General features: G+C 48.8%; 3 protein-coding genes across 8 annotated transcripts; 1 reads left to right on the top strand and 2 right to left on the bottom strand.

Annotated features, from left to right (window-relative positions):
- Positions 1-2358: 2358 nt before the first annotated feature.
- On the bottom strand, positions 2359-5322 carry LOC147133710 (uncharacterized). The gene is made up of 5 exons (XM_086012924.1): positions 5240-5322; positions 4759-4807; positions 3401-3435; positions 3184-3313; positions 2359-2626 (listed from the first exon to the last, which is right to left on the bottom strand). The coding sequence occupies exons 2-5, from the start codon at positions 4805-4807 to the stop codon at positions 2481-2483; spliced, it is 360 nt and encodes a 119-aa protein (XP_085869050.1). The 5' UTR covers positions 5240-5322; the 3' UTR covers positions 2359-2480.
- A 516-nt stretch (positions 5323-5838) lies between these two features.
- Positions 5839-10589, bottom strand: apbb3 (amyloid beta (A4) precursor protein-binding, family B, member 3). Of its 5 annotated transcripts, XM_086012914.1 has the most exons (13): positions 10273-10578; positions 9515-9945; positions 8940-9109; positions 8659-8705; positions 8556-8598; positions 8170-8325; positions 7967-8094; positions 7554-7668; positions 7060-7129; positions 6904-6987; positions 6696-6805; positions 6343-6528; positions 5839-6205 (listed from the first exon to the last, which is right to left on the bottom strand). In XM_086012914.1, exons 2-13 carry the CDS (start codon positions 9561-9563, stop codon positions 5975-5977), a joined length of 1389 nt encoding a protein of 462 aa, XP_085869040.1. In that variant the 5' UTR covers positions 9564-9945; positions 10273-10578; the 3' UTR covers positions 5839-5974. The 5 variants fall into 5 exon arrangements, with proteins under 5 accessions (XP_085869040.1, XP_085869039.1, XP_085869038.1 ...); XM_086012913.1 differs by having other exon boundaries at positions 6904-7129; positions 8170-8322; positions 8659-8702; positions 10273-10589; XM_086012912.1 differs by having other exon boundaries at positions 6904-7129; positions 8659-8702; positions 10273-10588.
- sra1 (steroid receptor RNA activator 1) lies at positions 9773-12450 on the top strand. Of its 2 annotated transcripts, none has more exons than XM_086012922.1 (6): positions 9773-9956; positions 10772-10876; positions 11470-11547; positions 11642-11802; positions 11881-11989; positions 12064-12450. In XM_086012922.1, the coding sequence occupies exons 1-6, from the start codon at positions 9788-9790 to the stop codon at positions 12258-12260; spliced, it is 819 nt and encodes a 272-aa protein (XP_085869048.1). In that variant the 5' UTR covers positions 9773-9787; the 3' UTR covers positions 12261-12450. The 2 variants fall into 2 exon arrangements, with proteins under 2 accessions (XP_085869048.1, XP_085869049.1); XM_086012923.1 differs by lacking the exon at positions 9773-9956 and adding an exon at positions 10095-10501.
- Positions 12451-12873: the final 423 nt, after the last annotated feature.

Genomic DNA, 12873 nt, shown 5'->3' with positions numbered 1-12873 from the left:
CTGTTGTTAAATTGGAGCAGCTTTGCGCTGAGGCGTGATGTTTATGCTGACTTCAGCGTGTGCGTTCAGCACAAACAAATTGTTCAATTCCTGCGTGGGCGACGTCTTTTCCTGACACGCGCAGCCTTGGTGGGCCCCCCGCACACCCTCGTAACTCACACCGCCTCCCCAGAGCGGAGCGGCGTGTCCGCTCGTCACGGAGAAAATGAGCCGGGAACCTTTGCTCGTCGGCCGGTTATTTGAGTGTGCGTGCGATGGCTGTGACAGGAAGTGCTGCTCAGGGCGACAGGAAGCGGCTGACGGATGTCTTGCTGAACACACGCATCACACAAACACACTATCCAGCAACACTTGGCATCATGATCATCATAATGCGAGCTCTTCTCCCTTAATCATCGTCATCAGACGACTCAGTCCTGTTCTTAATCCCCTCGGAACAAACGGCGCCACCCTGCTCCCAGCACGGCAAGCGGCGCACGCCGCCAACCAGTCCGTCATAAAGTCACAGGGTAACCCACCCGGACCCCATTCCCACCAAGTCAAAATGAACGAAAGAGATTATTTCATATGTCCGGGTGAATGGCTGTGTTTCCGAGGTGGCGACGAGGAGAGCACCGGCGTACCCCAGGGAACTGTTCTGGCACCATTTTTGTTTCCATGCTTCAGCCCGGGGCTTTATTGAAACGACGGCAATCCGAGAGCTCCTTTCGAGGGAGGATGCCGTTTCAGAGTGGACGACAGCCAACCAGGGGTCCACTGGCGAGGAAGTGCACGTGAGAGGGCCGAGTCATCGGCTCATCTCCACAGAAGGAGCCCCCATCGGAAGATCTACCTGTGTACCACTCACAGCCCGCAACACAGATCTGAACCCGCTCTTAAGAAAACCCATCAGGATGGACTGTGGTCACGCCACCACGGCGTGGCGATCGGTGAAATTAAAAGAATATGGGGCACCTGTCATCGCGTCTGCGGGACCGCGAGGTACGCAACACTGTTTTATTTTTCATTTTTCCTTACTCGGCTATGGCGTTAGAGTGATGACACAAAAGTGCTTCACCTAAGTGTGACATGGTACCGGTTAAGTCCATTCTCGACTCTGTTTGGCTGACTCGGACTCGACCGGGACCACGTTGGTCGTTTAATTAACATCTTAAAAACGATTTTTTTAACAAGGTTTGCTCATTATGACCTGGGTTGATTACATGTACAAAAACATGTTTACGCTAGTGGACGTCCTCTTCATCATCATCATCTTGATCATTATCACTTCATCTTCCGCCTCTTCATGATCATCCTGGCTTGCTTTTTCCATGTTCCCTCCCTGGGGCCACTCGTGTTATCACGCTCTCACTTCCTGTTTACGGAACTTCCTTATGTTTAACATCTTCATCATCAACTTCATCATCCTCATCATTATCCTGGCTTCATTTTTCCCCATTTTTCCCTCCCCGGGGCCACTCGTGTTATGACGCTCGCACTTCCCATTTGAGGAGGTTTCTCATCTTCACGATCTTCCTCGTCTTTCTTCGTCGTTTTCATCATTCTCATCATCTTCATCATCGCCGCCGCCTGCGGCAGCGCAGCTGTGCATTAGCTGGCCTCTGACCTGCGGTGGCTGATTCTCGCCGCGCGCAAACATGTTGTCAACATCTGTGTCCGTGTGCGTGCGCGCGCGGGCGTGTGTGTGTACGTGTGCGCGTGGGACAAATGATGGTCCCAGTGGATCGTGGAAGTGACATGAGAGCGGCAGCTGTGCCAGAGCCAATAACTGTGTAAGCGTGTGGGTGTGTGTGTGTGTGTGGGGGGGGTTGTTTCTGCTTGTACACATGAGATTTACGAATTCCTGTGAGATAGCGGGAGAGAGAACAAGCGCAAGCAAGCTTGTATGTGAACACGACATTGTAAACAAACTCCCAGTTACTCACTTATTATTGATGATCATTCATTGTTTTACTTATCCAAGAACAAATAGTAGTGAATTACTAGTAATTCCCTCAGAGTACAGGTATTTCCGAAAGAAATCCACTTCCAGCCTCCCATGTGATGAATGGCGCTCTGGTGCCCCCTGGTGTCATTCTCGTATTACTGCAACGATCAAGTTTGAGCTCTAAAGCACAGGTGTCAAATGCTGGTCTTCAAGGGCTGATGTCCTGCCTGTTTTGCGTTTCCCTCCTCCAACACATCCGATTCAAATGATCAGCTCATGAGCAAGCACTGCAGGAGCCTGATAATGATCCTGATGATTGGAATTGGGTGGGATGGAGGAAGGAAGCACGCAGGACCTCGAGGCACCTATGCTCTAAAGCTTCTTCGAATAGGCACAGGTAAAGGACTGGTGACACAGCTCTCATCAAGCAATGAAACTGAGGACATCAAAGTATGTTTATTACTTTGCAGGGTCAGACTAGACCAGAAAAGGGATGGTGTGACATCATTGTCATCATCGCATATAGCGACAAACCAGATGTATAGCCAGGAGGTCAGAGGTGACGCGTCAGTAGATCACACAGACAACAACAACACAGAAGTGTGGAGCACGCCGACAACAACGACCTCAAAGCTCCGCCTCCGCTGCCACCGCCCATGCCGATGCGGCCTGCGCCCTCGTTCTGGTCGACCACATACACTGAAACACAAATACTGCATATGTGTGTGTTTATATATATATATATATATATATATATATATATATATATATGTGAGTATATATATATGCGTATATATAGATATACGTGTATATATATATATACATATATATATACAAACACACATATATGTATATCGCCGCTATCCTGTGAAAAACACCTATGTCCAATTTTGTCATTAAAAGAAAAATCGCATTAATGGGATGTCTGTAACATGGAAACCCAAGTAAAATCGTGTAGAAATGAGAAAAATGGACATTAGTATTTTTCACAGGACAGCAATGATATGTATATGTATAAATATGTATGTGTATGTATTAGGGCTGTCAAGAGATTTAAAAAAGAAAGTAGAGATGAATTAATTATGACCTGTAATTCATTGATCTAATGAATCTATTTTTTAATCTCGCTTAAAAATTGCTGAGAAAAGCCCCATGTAAAATCCGGTTAAAACAAACAAAACACAAATAAACGGGATAGGACCGACCACCGAAATCCTCGACTCAGGGAACCCCCGAAATGTGAAAATACAAGCTACCTGTGTGTTTGGGCAGCCCCCCATAGGCCTTGGAGGCGTCGCAGCCTTGTGGGGTGTCGTAGAAGGGGGTGTGGTAGCCGGGCGGGGTCACGTACTGCTGCGGGCCCTGGTAGTAGGAGGAGGGCGCCGCCTGCGGCAGACAGACAGACGGACAGACAAACAGACGGCGATGTCTTGAGGCGTCGCCACACTAATGCCACCTACTGCATGCCGCTACCTGGTAGGGTGTGGTGCCCGCGAAGCCTCCGAAGCCTACACAGACGGACAGACAAACAGACAGAGATTCACAAGCTGCGAAAAGCTTGGCTCAGCAAAGATTGAGGCACTGAGGACTAGAGTGGCTGAACTCCAATGTTGACAATGCTTTCTCAGTCAAGTGTACAAATTCAGGTTTAGTTCCAATTTTGATGTCCAGGATGGGTGCGGTCCAGACTTCCAAAATTTCACCCTGTGGTGTCCTAGCTAATATCAGCCGTAGCGACAGCCTCCGACGCGAGTATAAAGGCAAACGCCTTCTAGCGAAGCCTTTAGATCTGCCGCTGTTGTAATTTCGGTTCTCGACCTGCTTCGGATCGTGGTTCTGAATCGAGACATTTGCTTGTTTACAGTAAATTCTGGATACGACTATAGTCCCAGTAGGCTACTTGAGCCGGTTGTGGTCCTAAATCAGGTTTTGGTCTAGTTGTGAGTCATAATCAGGTTCTCTTCCAGTTCTGTTTTTAGGTCTGTAACTGGTACTACTTTGGGTTCACGTCTTATTGTGGTTCTAGATCAGGCGTCTGTTCTAGTTTTGGTATATATGTTAGGACAAGGGCTAGCTTTAACATCGGTTGACCTTTGTTGAAGACTCTTGGTGGCGTATGGAGCAGGGAGGCGACGGAGGGGGGCCATTTTCCGAGTTCCTTCTTGAATTTGACCATGTTTCTCGCCTTCGTCATCAAATGGCCGCCACTCTGAACTTTCTGTCGTCATACGGGTTCAACAGATGGAAAGGCGTTTGCCGTGTTTTAAGCTTTTATGAACAACTTTTTATTTTGAAGGTCGGACTCTGGAAAGTATGCGGTGGTATGAAGCAGACGTTGCCAAGCAGATGGGGAAGTTTATTACCTTGAGTTGTTTATCAAAGTTTGCATCGTGAACACGGCTTTACAAAATTCTTCTGAAGTACGCACATCGATTCTGGGGAATTAATGTTAGTCACACATTTTTTTTTTTTGGTTGTTGTATGAAAACCAAGTTTGGACTTTAAAAATTGTCGAAAATAGAAATATACAAAAATTAAAACATATGAAAAACACGCTTCCTCTCTACATCATAATTGAAATAACTTAGTATTAAACTAAATACTGTTCCATTGTCAGGAACTTTTAACTTACAGTATTTATTGTATGTTTTTATGCATCAGGCTTTGTGTCATGTTTGACTGTGTGCTTTCTGTATGAAAGTACTTCTAGCTACCGGACACCTTGAATTTCCCCATTTGGGATTAATAAATTATCTATCCATCTATATTTCTGTCTATCTGCATCTATCTGTCTAACCAGAGAAATACATTTTGGACCAATCATCACACACCTTGGGACATTGGAGGTGGGGCATACGGGGGTGGGTGGTCACCGCTCATCTGGAAGGACAAAAATGATATCATTGATGACATCAGGGCGACATGCGCACTTAATATGGGATGGTGGTGAGCGAACAATGCTGTGCTGTCAGACACGCATAGCAGCGCTAATCCAATTGTGGCGCGTTACCGCGGCAACCGCCTGTCCCTGCACTGTTGATTGTTCTACGGACCACACTCAGAATAGATGTATATGTATATAAATATAGATTGGATCATATATATACATATATATATACACACATACACATTCACATACACACATTATGCAGTACACATAAATGTGTTGGAACTTTTGGAAGGAAAGGAAGTTTATGGTAGTCGCAGCATGACTTTCTCAAATCTCAAGTGGAAACATCAAATATTTGATACTAAAATATCAACATCATAATTTGGATCAAGCAAGTTAGCGCAAGAAAAAGAGCAAGTTACCTTCACGCTCAGCCGCACGTCCAACGTCAACGCTCTCTTGGGTCGGCTCACGTGGCCTTGGGGAAGGTTACTGCTTCCTTCACTCCCGCCTCTCCTTCTTCCTTTCCTCCTCCCTTCACACTTTTCTTGAGCCAATCGCTTTGAACAATTTTGTTGATATATATGTATTTGTATGATCAGGGTTAGGAGGGTGACTCTACGAATGTTTTCCAATAGAGTTACTAGTTACGTGTTGAGAAAAAAAAGTTGTTTGTAACGTAAAAAAATCATCTAAGTTGATTATTTATACACATATAGACAATGGCCTGATCACCAGTCGAGTTCAGGTCACACAATGGTGTATCGCTGGGTGTCTAAAAACCTCAGAAGTCACATTTTGGTAAATGTCATATTTAAAAAAAAAAAAAAAAAAATCTATGCTATTGGTCAGCCCGCGTGCGTGCGTGTTATTTTTACAAAATATTGGCCAATGGTGCAAACAAACATGCCGTTTTTGGAGTCTCCTCAAAAGTGTCGATTTTGTAGGTGCAAGCTCTCGGCAGCGAATTATGCAGCTTTTGTGACATCACTTCCTCCAAATAAAGATGAGGTGCATCCAGTCAGATCAACATGAAATTTATTTTGTCAGTGAGCATCTGTGACACGGAGCACGTGACCAGGCGTTCGGCGCAATCAGCAGCAAGTCCAAGTCGAGCTCGTCTGATGGTCCGTCCTCCATTTTTTGCGGCGCCGCCGTTACGAGGTGGCGGCCTGCTTGTTGCGGAAGGTGTCGAAGAAGGCCATCATGCCCCTCCGAACGCCGCTATGGCCGCCATTTCCCTTCCGGAGCGACAGCACTCCGCCGCTGCCGCTCTGGAAATCGGCACCATCCATGGAGTTAGCGCGTTTAACCTTGGACGCGGCGCCGTGCCAAAGTCGGCTCCTGGGCGGCGGCGTCTGAGCCACCAAACACTTCTGATACTGAACCTGAAAAGACCATAACAGTAACTAACTACAATTACTTCTAGAGTAAAAATTGTACTTAAGTGCAGCGTGTAGGTGCTTTTGCCATCTCTGATGAAAAGTAATGCTAAGCTAGACTGAGCTAAGGTAAGTGAGCTCACCATGCACGCTGCCTGGACGGCCTCGGACAAGAGGCCGGCATCCGGCTCGCACCAGAAGACGTGACATTCGAAGCGCTGCCGGCCGCCGTCCACGATGACCGCAAAGGTGCGACTGTCGTGACCGACGCCCAGGAAGCTGAGGAAACGCACCTGACACGCCCACACTGGCTCCTCCCCTTCCTGCTGCTGCAGATGAAAGTGACAAAGTGAAACAACACACCTCGCATACAAATTGGAAGTTAAAGCAAATGGGGGGGGGGGGGGGGGGAAGCGCGGATGGAACACAAGTTGTATCAAAGCTTTTACAGATTCGACTAGTGACAGAAATTTGTATCAGAGTAAAGCAAGTGTACCTTGAAGACAGACAGGAAGTTGTCAGTCACGTGGATGACAGTCGCCTCCCACTCGTGGCGGCGGGTGGAGTTCATGATACTCTCGATGGCCAAGTTTAAGACCTCCATGCCTGCAATAGACAAACGCACGCACGCGGGCGAGTGTTTCAAAGGAAGGGGGGGGGGGGGGGCGTGGCCCAGACGGTCATGTAGAGTTCGTGTCAGATACCCATGGCGCGGGACACGGGCAGGTTGCCGACATAGTGTACGTCAAACTTGTGGATGCGTTGAAGCCCCGCCTCCAAAAAGTCCACTGAAAGACACAAGTAAGGACGAGGAGGAGAGGGAGGAGTCAGCGGGCCGGGCGGACGAGGCGGACAGTCACCATGTCGGGGCAGGTCCTCGGGCGAGATGCTATCCATGGAGAGAGAGCGCGACGTCTGGTGGGACATCATCTGGGGACGCCATTGGTGGGACATCATCATCATGGTGTGTGACATCATCCTCATCTTGTGGGACATGTGCTGTGCTTGGATTCATTTACACATTCCCTATGCCCTAATCACTACACGGCAGAAGGATTTTCATCCAGTGGACTAGAAAGCTCTCATCAGTCAAATAGTTTTGAAAGACTACTCGGGTGGCGTGCATTGACATCATCATCCGGTGTGACATCACCTGGTGTGATTTGACCCGTCGCCGTGTGTGATGTCATCATCGTGAATGACATTAGCAAATGTGTGACATTCTCTTTGCGTGACATCGTGATCATATGACATCACCATATTGTCTGACATCACGGTTTGTGACATCATCACTGCGGTGTGCGGCATTGCTAGCGCGGCGTGTGCAGCCTGCGGTGGCTCGGGTGCGACTGACCTGCGAGCACATGTGATGCAGCGCAGTCGCGATGGCCTTGGCGGGCGCGTCGCAGCGGAACACGTGACACTTGAGCACGCAGCTGTCCTTGTCGGCCGCCACAAAGGCAAAGTCCCTGAGGGCAAGCACACGCGTGCACGTGCCGGAAGGCGGCCATCTTTGTTTTACCTGCGCCACCTACACGACGACGCATGCAGAGTGCTGTGTGTGTGTGTGCGTGTGCCCGTTACCTGTCTCTGCCAGGTGGGGGGGTGGCGGTATTCAAAGAGACACACGGTGATCAGTGGCATGTTAGCTTAGCACAGTGATCTTAGCCTATCTTAGCGTAGCATGAAAAGCCAAACGGGTGCTCTGATTTGTGGCGAAAAAAAGGACGTGTGACAGTGAAGGTAGCTTCCTCCCAATTGGCTCACCTGCCATTGTTGCTGCCCACCCCCCACACGCGGATGTTGATGATTGGCTGACAGTACAAGGGGGCATGGTCTAACGGGTCCACAAGAGTTAGCGTGTCCCGCTTTAGAAGCAGCCTCATCTCGCGGCCCTGCGGACGGACAGACAGACAGATGTCCATCAAGAATATCAGACAGACAGACGGACGGGTGGAGCCATGTCCCACCTCCCCCAAGACCCCCAAGCCATCCGGCTGCTCGGGGGGGGCGCCGCAGCGAGACAGCTGCTGGATAACGTTTCCCACCACTAGACTGCTGCGACCCGGCGACAAGTCGTCCTCCTCCACCTGCAGCCAGCCCAGCGAACGCACCGAGAAACACTGCTGGACACGGTTCATGGATGACAAGAGGGACAGACGTAAAAATGGACAGATGGATGGATGGACAGGCGAGAATTTGGGCCACCGTAAAGATGGACAGATGTGACGATGGACAAATGTGGAAAGAAAGGAGGGCGCACAGATGAGATTAAATGAGATTAAGTGGAGATTAAATGAGATGTGTTATATGTGTGTGTGTGTGTGTGTGTGTGTGTGTGCGTGCGTGGTCATACCTGTGAGTTGTCATGGCGACAGGAGTCATCAGACCTCCATGACCTACAACCACAACAAATAAACATCATGTGCACACTGTGTGCATGTTTGTGTGTGTGTTACCTGGTGTCATGTGGGACTGCACTGAAGCTTGGTGGTCCTTCATCCTTCTAAGAGCAAAAAAAAAAAAAAAAATAGAGGAACACAAAAAAGAGGTTCTATCTGACAGGAAGTTTTGTTAAAGTACAACAAGTCCACCTTGGCCGCAAACAGGAAGTTGGATCAAAAAAAAAAAAAAAAAAATTGTGACGCAGACATAAAAGTGTAGCAAAATAAATCACGCCCACCTTGGACACGGACAGGAAGTTGCATTAAAATGAAAGAAAGAGAAGAAGAGTTCGTACCTGTGCGCCAGCCTGCGGCAGAGTCGGCTTCCCATCAAGGCGGGGGTGCTGCCACTGGGTGGCGCCGGTGGGCACGTGCCAGTAGTAGGTTCCTGTGGAATCATTGATGGTCCTCCAGCCAGAGGGAAGGTCCGGGTCCAGCAGAAGGTTCTGGTCAGTCCAAATGTTGTCTAACGCACGCAGCCACACAGCAAAGTAAGCTTCTGCAACTCCACAACTAGGTGGCGGTAGTGAGCTTCACAACATCCGGCCACCATCGGTTCACCTCGCAGTCCAAGTACAGCTGCAGTTGTTTTGTGTTTGCTTTTTTTTTTTGCTGACTCGCATTTTACATGAGCATCTGATGCGTGTCACATGATTGAAATCAATCAAACTGCTCAACAGGAAGTACCTGAAGAGGCTTGAATATTTAATAAAGCGGCGCAGACAGGAAGTGAAGCGGGAGAGGCTCCTATTCAACCTCATCTTCTTCTCCCTTGACTTCATTTTTACTTTGAATACCACGGAAGTTGTGTGCATGTTTCCTGTCGGTCTTGTTTGCGTGTGGTAAAGTTGATTTAACGAAAAGCTCTTACCGTCACAGTTGACAATGATGATGGCTAACATGTAGTCCTTGCCCATCATGGCTCCAATCAGCCGCTTGCCCTCCAGAGTGCACACACGCTGCACACACACTCATAGGCCCGCACACACAAACAATACTCATAAACCTGCACACATAAATACACGCGCACACAAACTCAGAGGCCCCATTGAAGATTTTTCAAGTTCTCTGCATGTCTTTGTTTCCACGGCAACAGCATCAGTCTGGTGTCCTTGTGTGATAGTGTCTTCCTCTTGTCTCACTGATGGAGGAGACACTACCACTCCCTCCCGCTCTCCTCCCTCACGATGACGTCAACAGTGACCCCCGCCGTGGCCAACTTCCGGTGACGTCAACGCACCCGGCTCTCGCTCCGCCCTCCAATGACGTTGCGCCACGGCCGCGTCAACTCACCTGGAGTTTCTGTTACAAATGTGAATGCAAAACGGTCAAAATAGGTGGAGTATGTGAAAATGTTTGTTTTATTATATATTTTAATCTGAAAATGGTTTGAAAAACAATGCTCTTCTGAGGCAAACGTTATTGTATTCAGAGGGGGGATTTATTAAGATAAAACATGTAAATATGATTTTTCTGCCGATTGGCGTACGCTGAGTACTTTGCGGCAGACAGGATACTTTACGGTACAATTTAAACTCGGCCAATCCGGTTAAATTGACAAATGTTAGTACCCCCCAAACGTTTAACTCGTTCAAAAATAACTCTGCTTAAGTCCCAAATGACACTGACTCTTTGTACTCCACGAACAATCGTCGCCCATTGAGGAGAATCCTAGTGCGACGACAGATAATTACATAAGCTAACGCTAACGCCAATTAGCATTGACGTCGTCTTGACACTACCCCCTGACCCGGAAATAAAACAGCTTGGTGTTTGTATGTGGCTTTGCCGGCTATTGTAGAGTTAGTTTAGTCTCTTTAACTTCGACACATAATGGAGGATAGGTACGTCAAACCAGGTAGGACTATAAAAGTATAAATTAGCAAATACGTCACGTAAGATTGCCGTCGAGCTAACTTCTAGATCGGAGCTCACACGACACGTCACAGTCGGCATGTTGTCATGTATACACGTAGAGTACAAGTCAGGTCTTTTTTAGTACTTATACCGACTGTATGATTATATTTAGCAACGCAATATTGAACAACGTTTATTGCCTGTTGTACATGCCGCGTTGACAAGGTCACGCATTAAATAAGTAATCAAGTATGACCGTTTGGTCGTCCAGGTAACCAGGAACGAGGATGGAACGACCCCCCTCAGTTCTCCTACGGTCTCCAGACGGCCCGCACGCCACAGAAGAACCTCCTGAACAAGAGGGCCACGCTTCCAGGTCTCACAATGTTTCTACTTTCCTGTATACTTGGAGCATTCGTCACACTGTACTTCAGTAGTGTAGTGGCACTGTGTTGTGGTCGACTGTCAGTCACATTTAGGTGTTGTCATTGGAGTTAGTTCAAATGTGTGTTGCATGTGCTATGATGTACAAGCGGGCCACAAAAAATGATGTCACGAGACGGATCTGGCCCCCGGGCCTTGAGTTTAAAACTGGTGCCTTAATAATATTACACCCCCTTATGCAAAGGTGCTTGTTTAGGTATGCAACAGCACCTGCTTTTGAAATGTAAATATCGCCAAAGATCAGGTTAGTTTAATTGTGGCAGCCAAAATGGTGATCACGATTAAAATTCAGTTTTAGTCGCGTACGTGTCGTGTTGCAGTGTTGATATGCAGAGGTGGGCATAATTGTGTTTTAGTCAATTTTGCTGGTCCGTCATGCTGGTCACGAAGTTGTAATGGTCACGAAGTTGTAATGTCACAGTTTCACATGTATAGTGTTACTGTGTTGTTTAATGTCAGTCACGGTGCTGTTGTACATGATAGTGTACCATCATCAAGATTGACTTTTCCATGATTGGTCTCCAGATGCCACGGCCGCGCCTACGACTCCTCATTCCAGGCCCTCGGGTCCGCCGCCATGTGGCTTGGCCCCGCCTCCTGCAGGTCAGGCGCCGCCATTTTGTTGGAGACGCGTTGCGGACGTTGTAGTCACGTGGGGAAAAATATCTCCTCTGACATCTTTTGTTGCCTCCTACAGGTCGCGTCCCAGGCTGGAAGGCCACGCCTCCCGCAGCCGACGCAGGGCCAGTGAGCATTCAGGGCAACGAGGACCGCGGCCAATCAGAGGCCGATCCTGACGTGGAGGGCGTGGTAGAGGTTCTAGAGCGAGCGCTGGCCGAGTGCAGGCGGGACGTCGCTGTGAGTTGCGTGACCCGGTGATGATGTCACCAACGGTCGGTTGAGTGCGTACGTGATCACGGTTTGTCGTTTGCGCAGCCTCAGGTGTGTAACGATGTGGAAAAGAGACTCCGCCTCTTTAAGGACAGCTGGACATCGGGTCGACTGAGTCTCCCCGTGAGGAGACGCATGAACGCCCTGGCTCGAGGTATGTCCGTCCGTCCGTCTTGACTGTTTTGGTGACTGTCTGTCTGTGACTGTACCGCACGTGTGCGTCTTCAGAGCTGCAGGCGGGACGCTGGGACCAGGCCGACGAGATCCATCGCTCGCTGATGGTGGATCACGTGACCGAGGTCAGCCAATGGATGGTCGGCGTGAAGCGACTGATCGCCGAGACCCGAGAGCTGCGTCCTGAAGCGACGGAGGCGCTAGAGACGCCGCAGGGCGCATCAGATCACAGCGACGCCTGTGAATCATGAACTTTGAACCTTTCAAAGCGGACCAGACAGCGGCGGGAGGTCAAAGGTAACAAGGAGAAGGAGATTTCCATAGCAACCATCCAGCACCCAACCAATCGGATCGTTTTGCCGCCAAGGATATTAAATGTTGTGTCTCCTTCTGGTTGTTTGCCTTGATGATAATCATAAATAAATTGATATTATGACGTCATGAGTGTCACGGATGACTTCTAAACTCTCACACCTCCACGTGTGGTCTGCTGGGACCACATGTGACCAGCAGGGGGCGGCAAAGGCTCATTTGTGTGTGTTGGCGGGGGAGTAAAAAAAAAAAAAACTTCTCCAAGAACCAGTTGACCAATCACGTGACCTTTGTTGGAGCAATCACGTGACCCGCGGAGCAGGTCCATGCCGTGAACACGTGGGCGAGGTCAAAACAATTTCGACGGAATATTTCATGAGATATCCAATGTTTTTCACAAGATGCAGTACTTGCACATCTTTTATTCACAGGCGCTGCTGGCTCGGCAGTGGCAAAATGAGAGGATGCAGTTGCCATGGCGACCCTGCATGCGCGCGTCCCGGCCCACGATTGGCCGACGGTAGTGGGGGCAGGAGTGAGAGGGGGGTGGGG

The sequence above is a fragment of the Filicampus tigris genome, chromosome 17 (assembly GCF_054856515.1).
Source record: "Filicampus tigris isolate MCC_2025a chromosome 17, RoL_Ftig_1.0, whole genome shotgun sequence".
Taxonomy (NCBI): domain Eukaryota; kingdom Metazoa; phylum Chordata; class Actinopteri; order Syngnathiformes; family Syngnathidae; genus Filicampus; species Filicampus tigris.
This window is presented reverse-complemented; position numbering and strand designations above follow the sequence as displayed.

Bases quoted from the DNA above. Each gene is read 5' to 3' on its own strand.
- LOC147133710 (XM_086012924.1), bottom strand. From the start codon at position 4,807: ATGAGCGGTGACCACCCACCCCCGTATGCCCCACCTCCAATGTCCCAA. The intron at 3,436-4,758 runs GTGTGTGATGAT...CCGTCTGTGTAG, and splicing joins CCCACCTCCAATGTCCCAAG to GCTTCGGAGGCTTCGCGGGC. The intron at 2,627-3,183 runs GTAGCTTGTATT...TTTGTGTTTCAG, and splicing joins GGGGCTGCCCAAACACACAG to TGTATGTGGTCGACCAGAAC.
- sra1 (XM_086012922.1), top strand. From the start codon at position 9,788: ATGGAGGAGACACTACCACTCCCTCCCGCTCTCCTCCCTCACGATGAC. The intron at 9,957-10,771 runs GTGAATGCAAAA...TTGGTCGTCCAG, and splicing joins CTGGAGTTTCTGTTACAAAT to GTAACCAGGAACGAGGATGG. The intron at 10,877-11,469 runs GTCTCACAATGT...ATTGGTCTCCAG, and splicing joins CAAGAGGGCCACGCTTCCAG to ATGCCACGGCCGCGCCTACG.
- apbb3 (XM_086012910.1), bottom strand. From the start codon at position 9,563: ATGATGGGCAAGGACTACATGTTAGCCATCATCATTGTCAACTGTGAC. The intron at 8,095-8,169 runs GTGGGACATGGC...GTCCGTCCGCAG, and splicing joins GCTTGGGGGTCTTGGGGGAG to GGCCGCGAGATGAGGCTGCT. The intron at 7,669-7,966 runs GTGAGCCAATTG...GCTTGCCCTCAG, and splicing joins GTGGGCAGCAACAATGGCAG to GGACTTTGCCTTTGTGGCGG.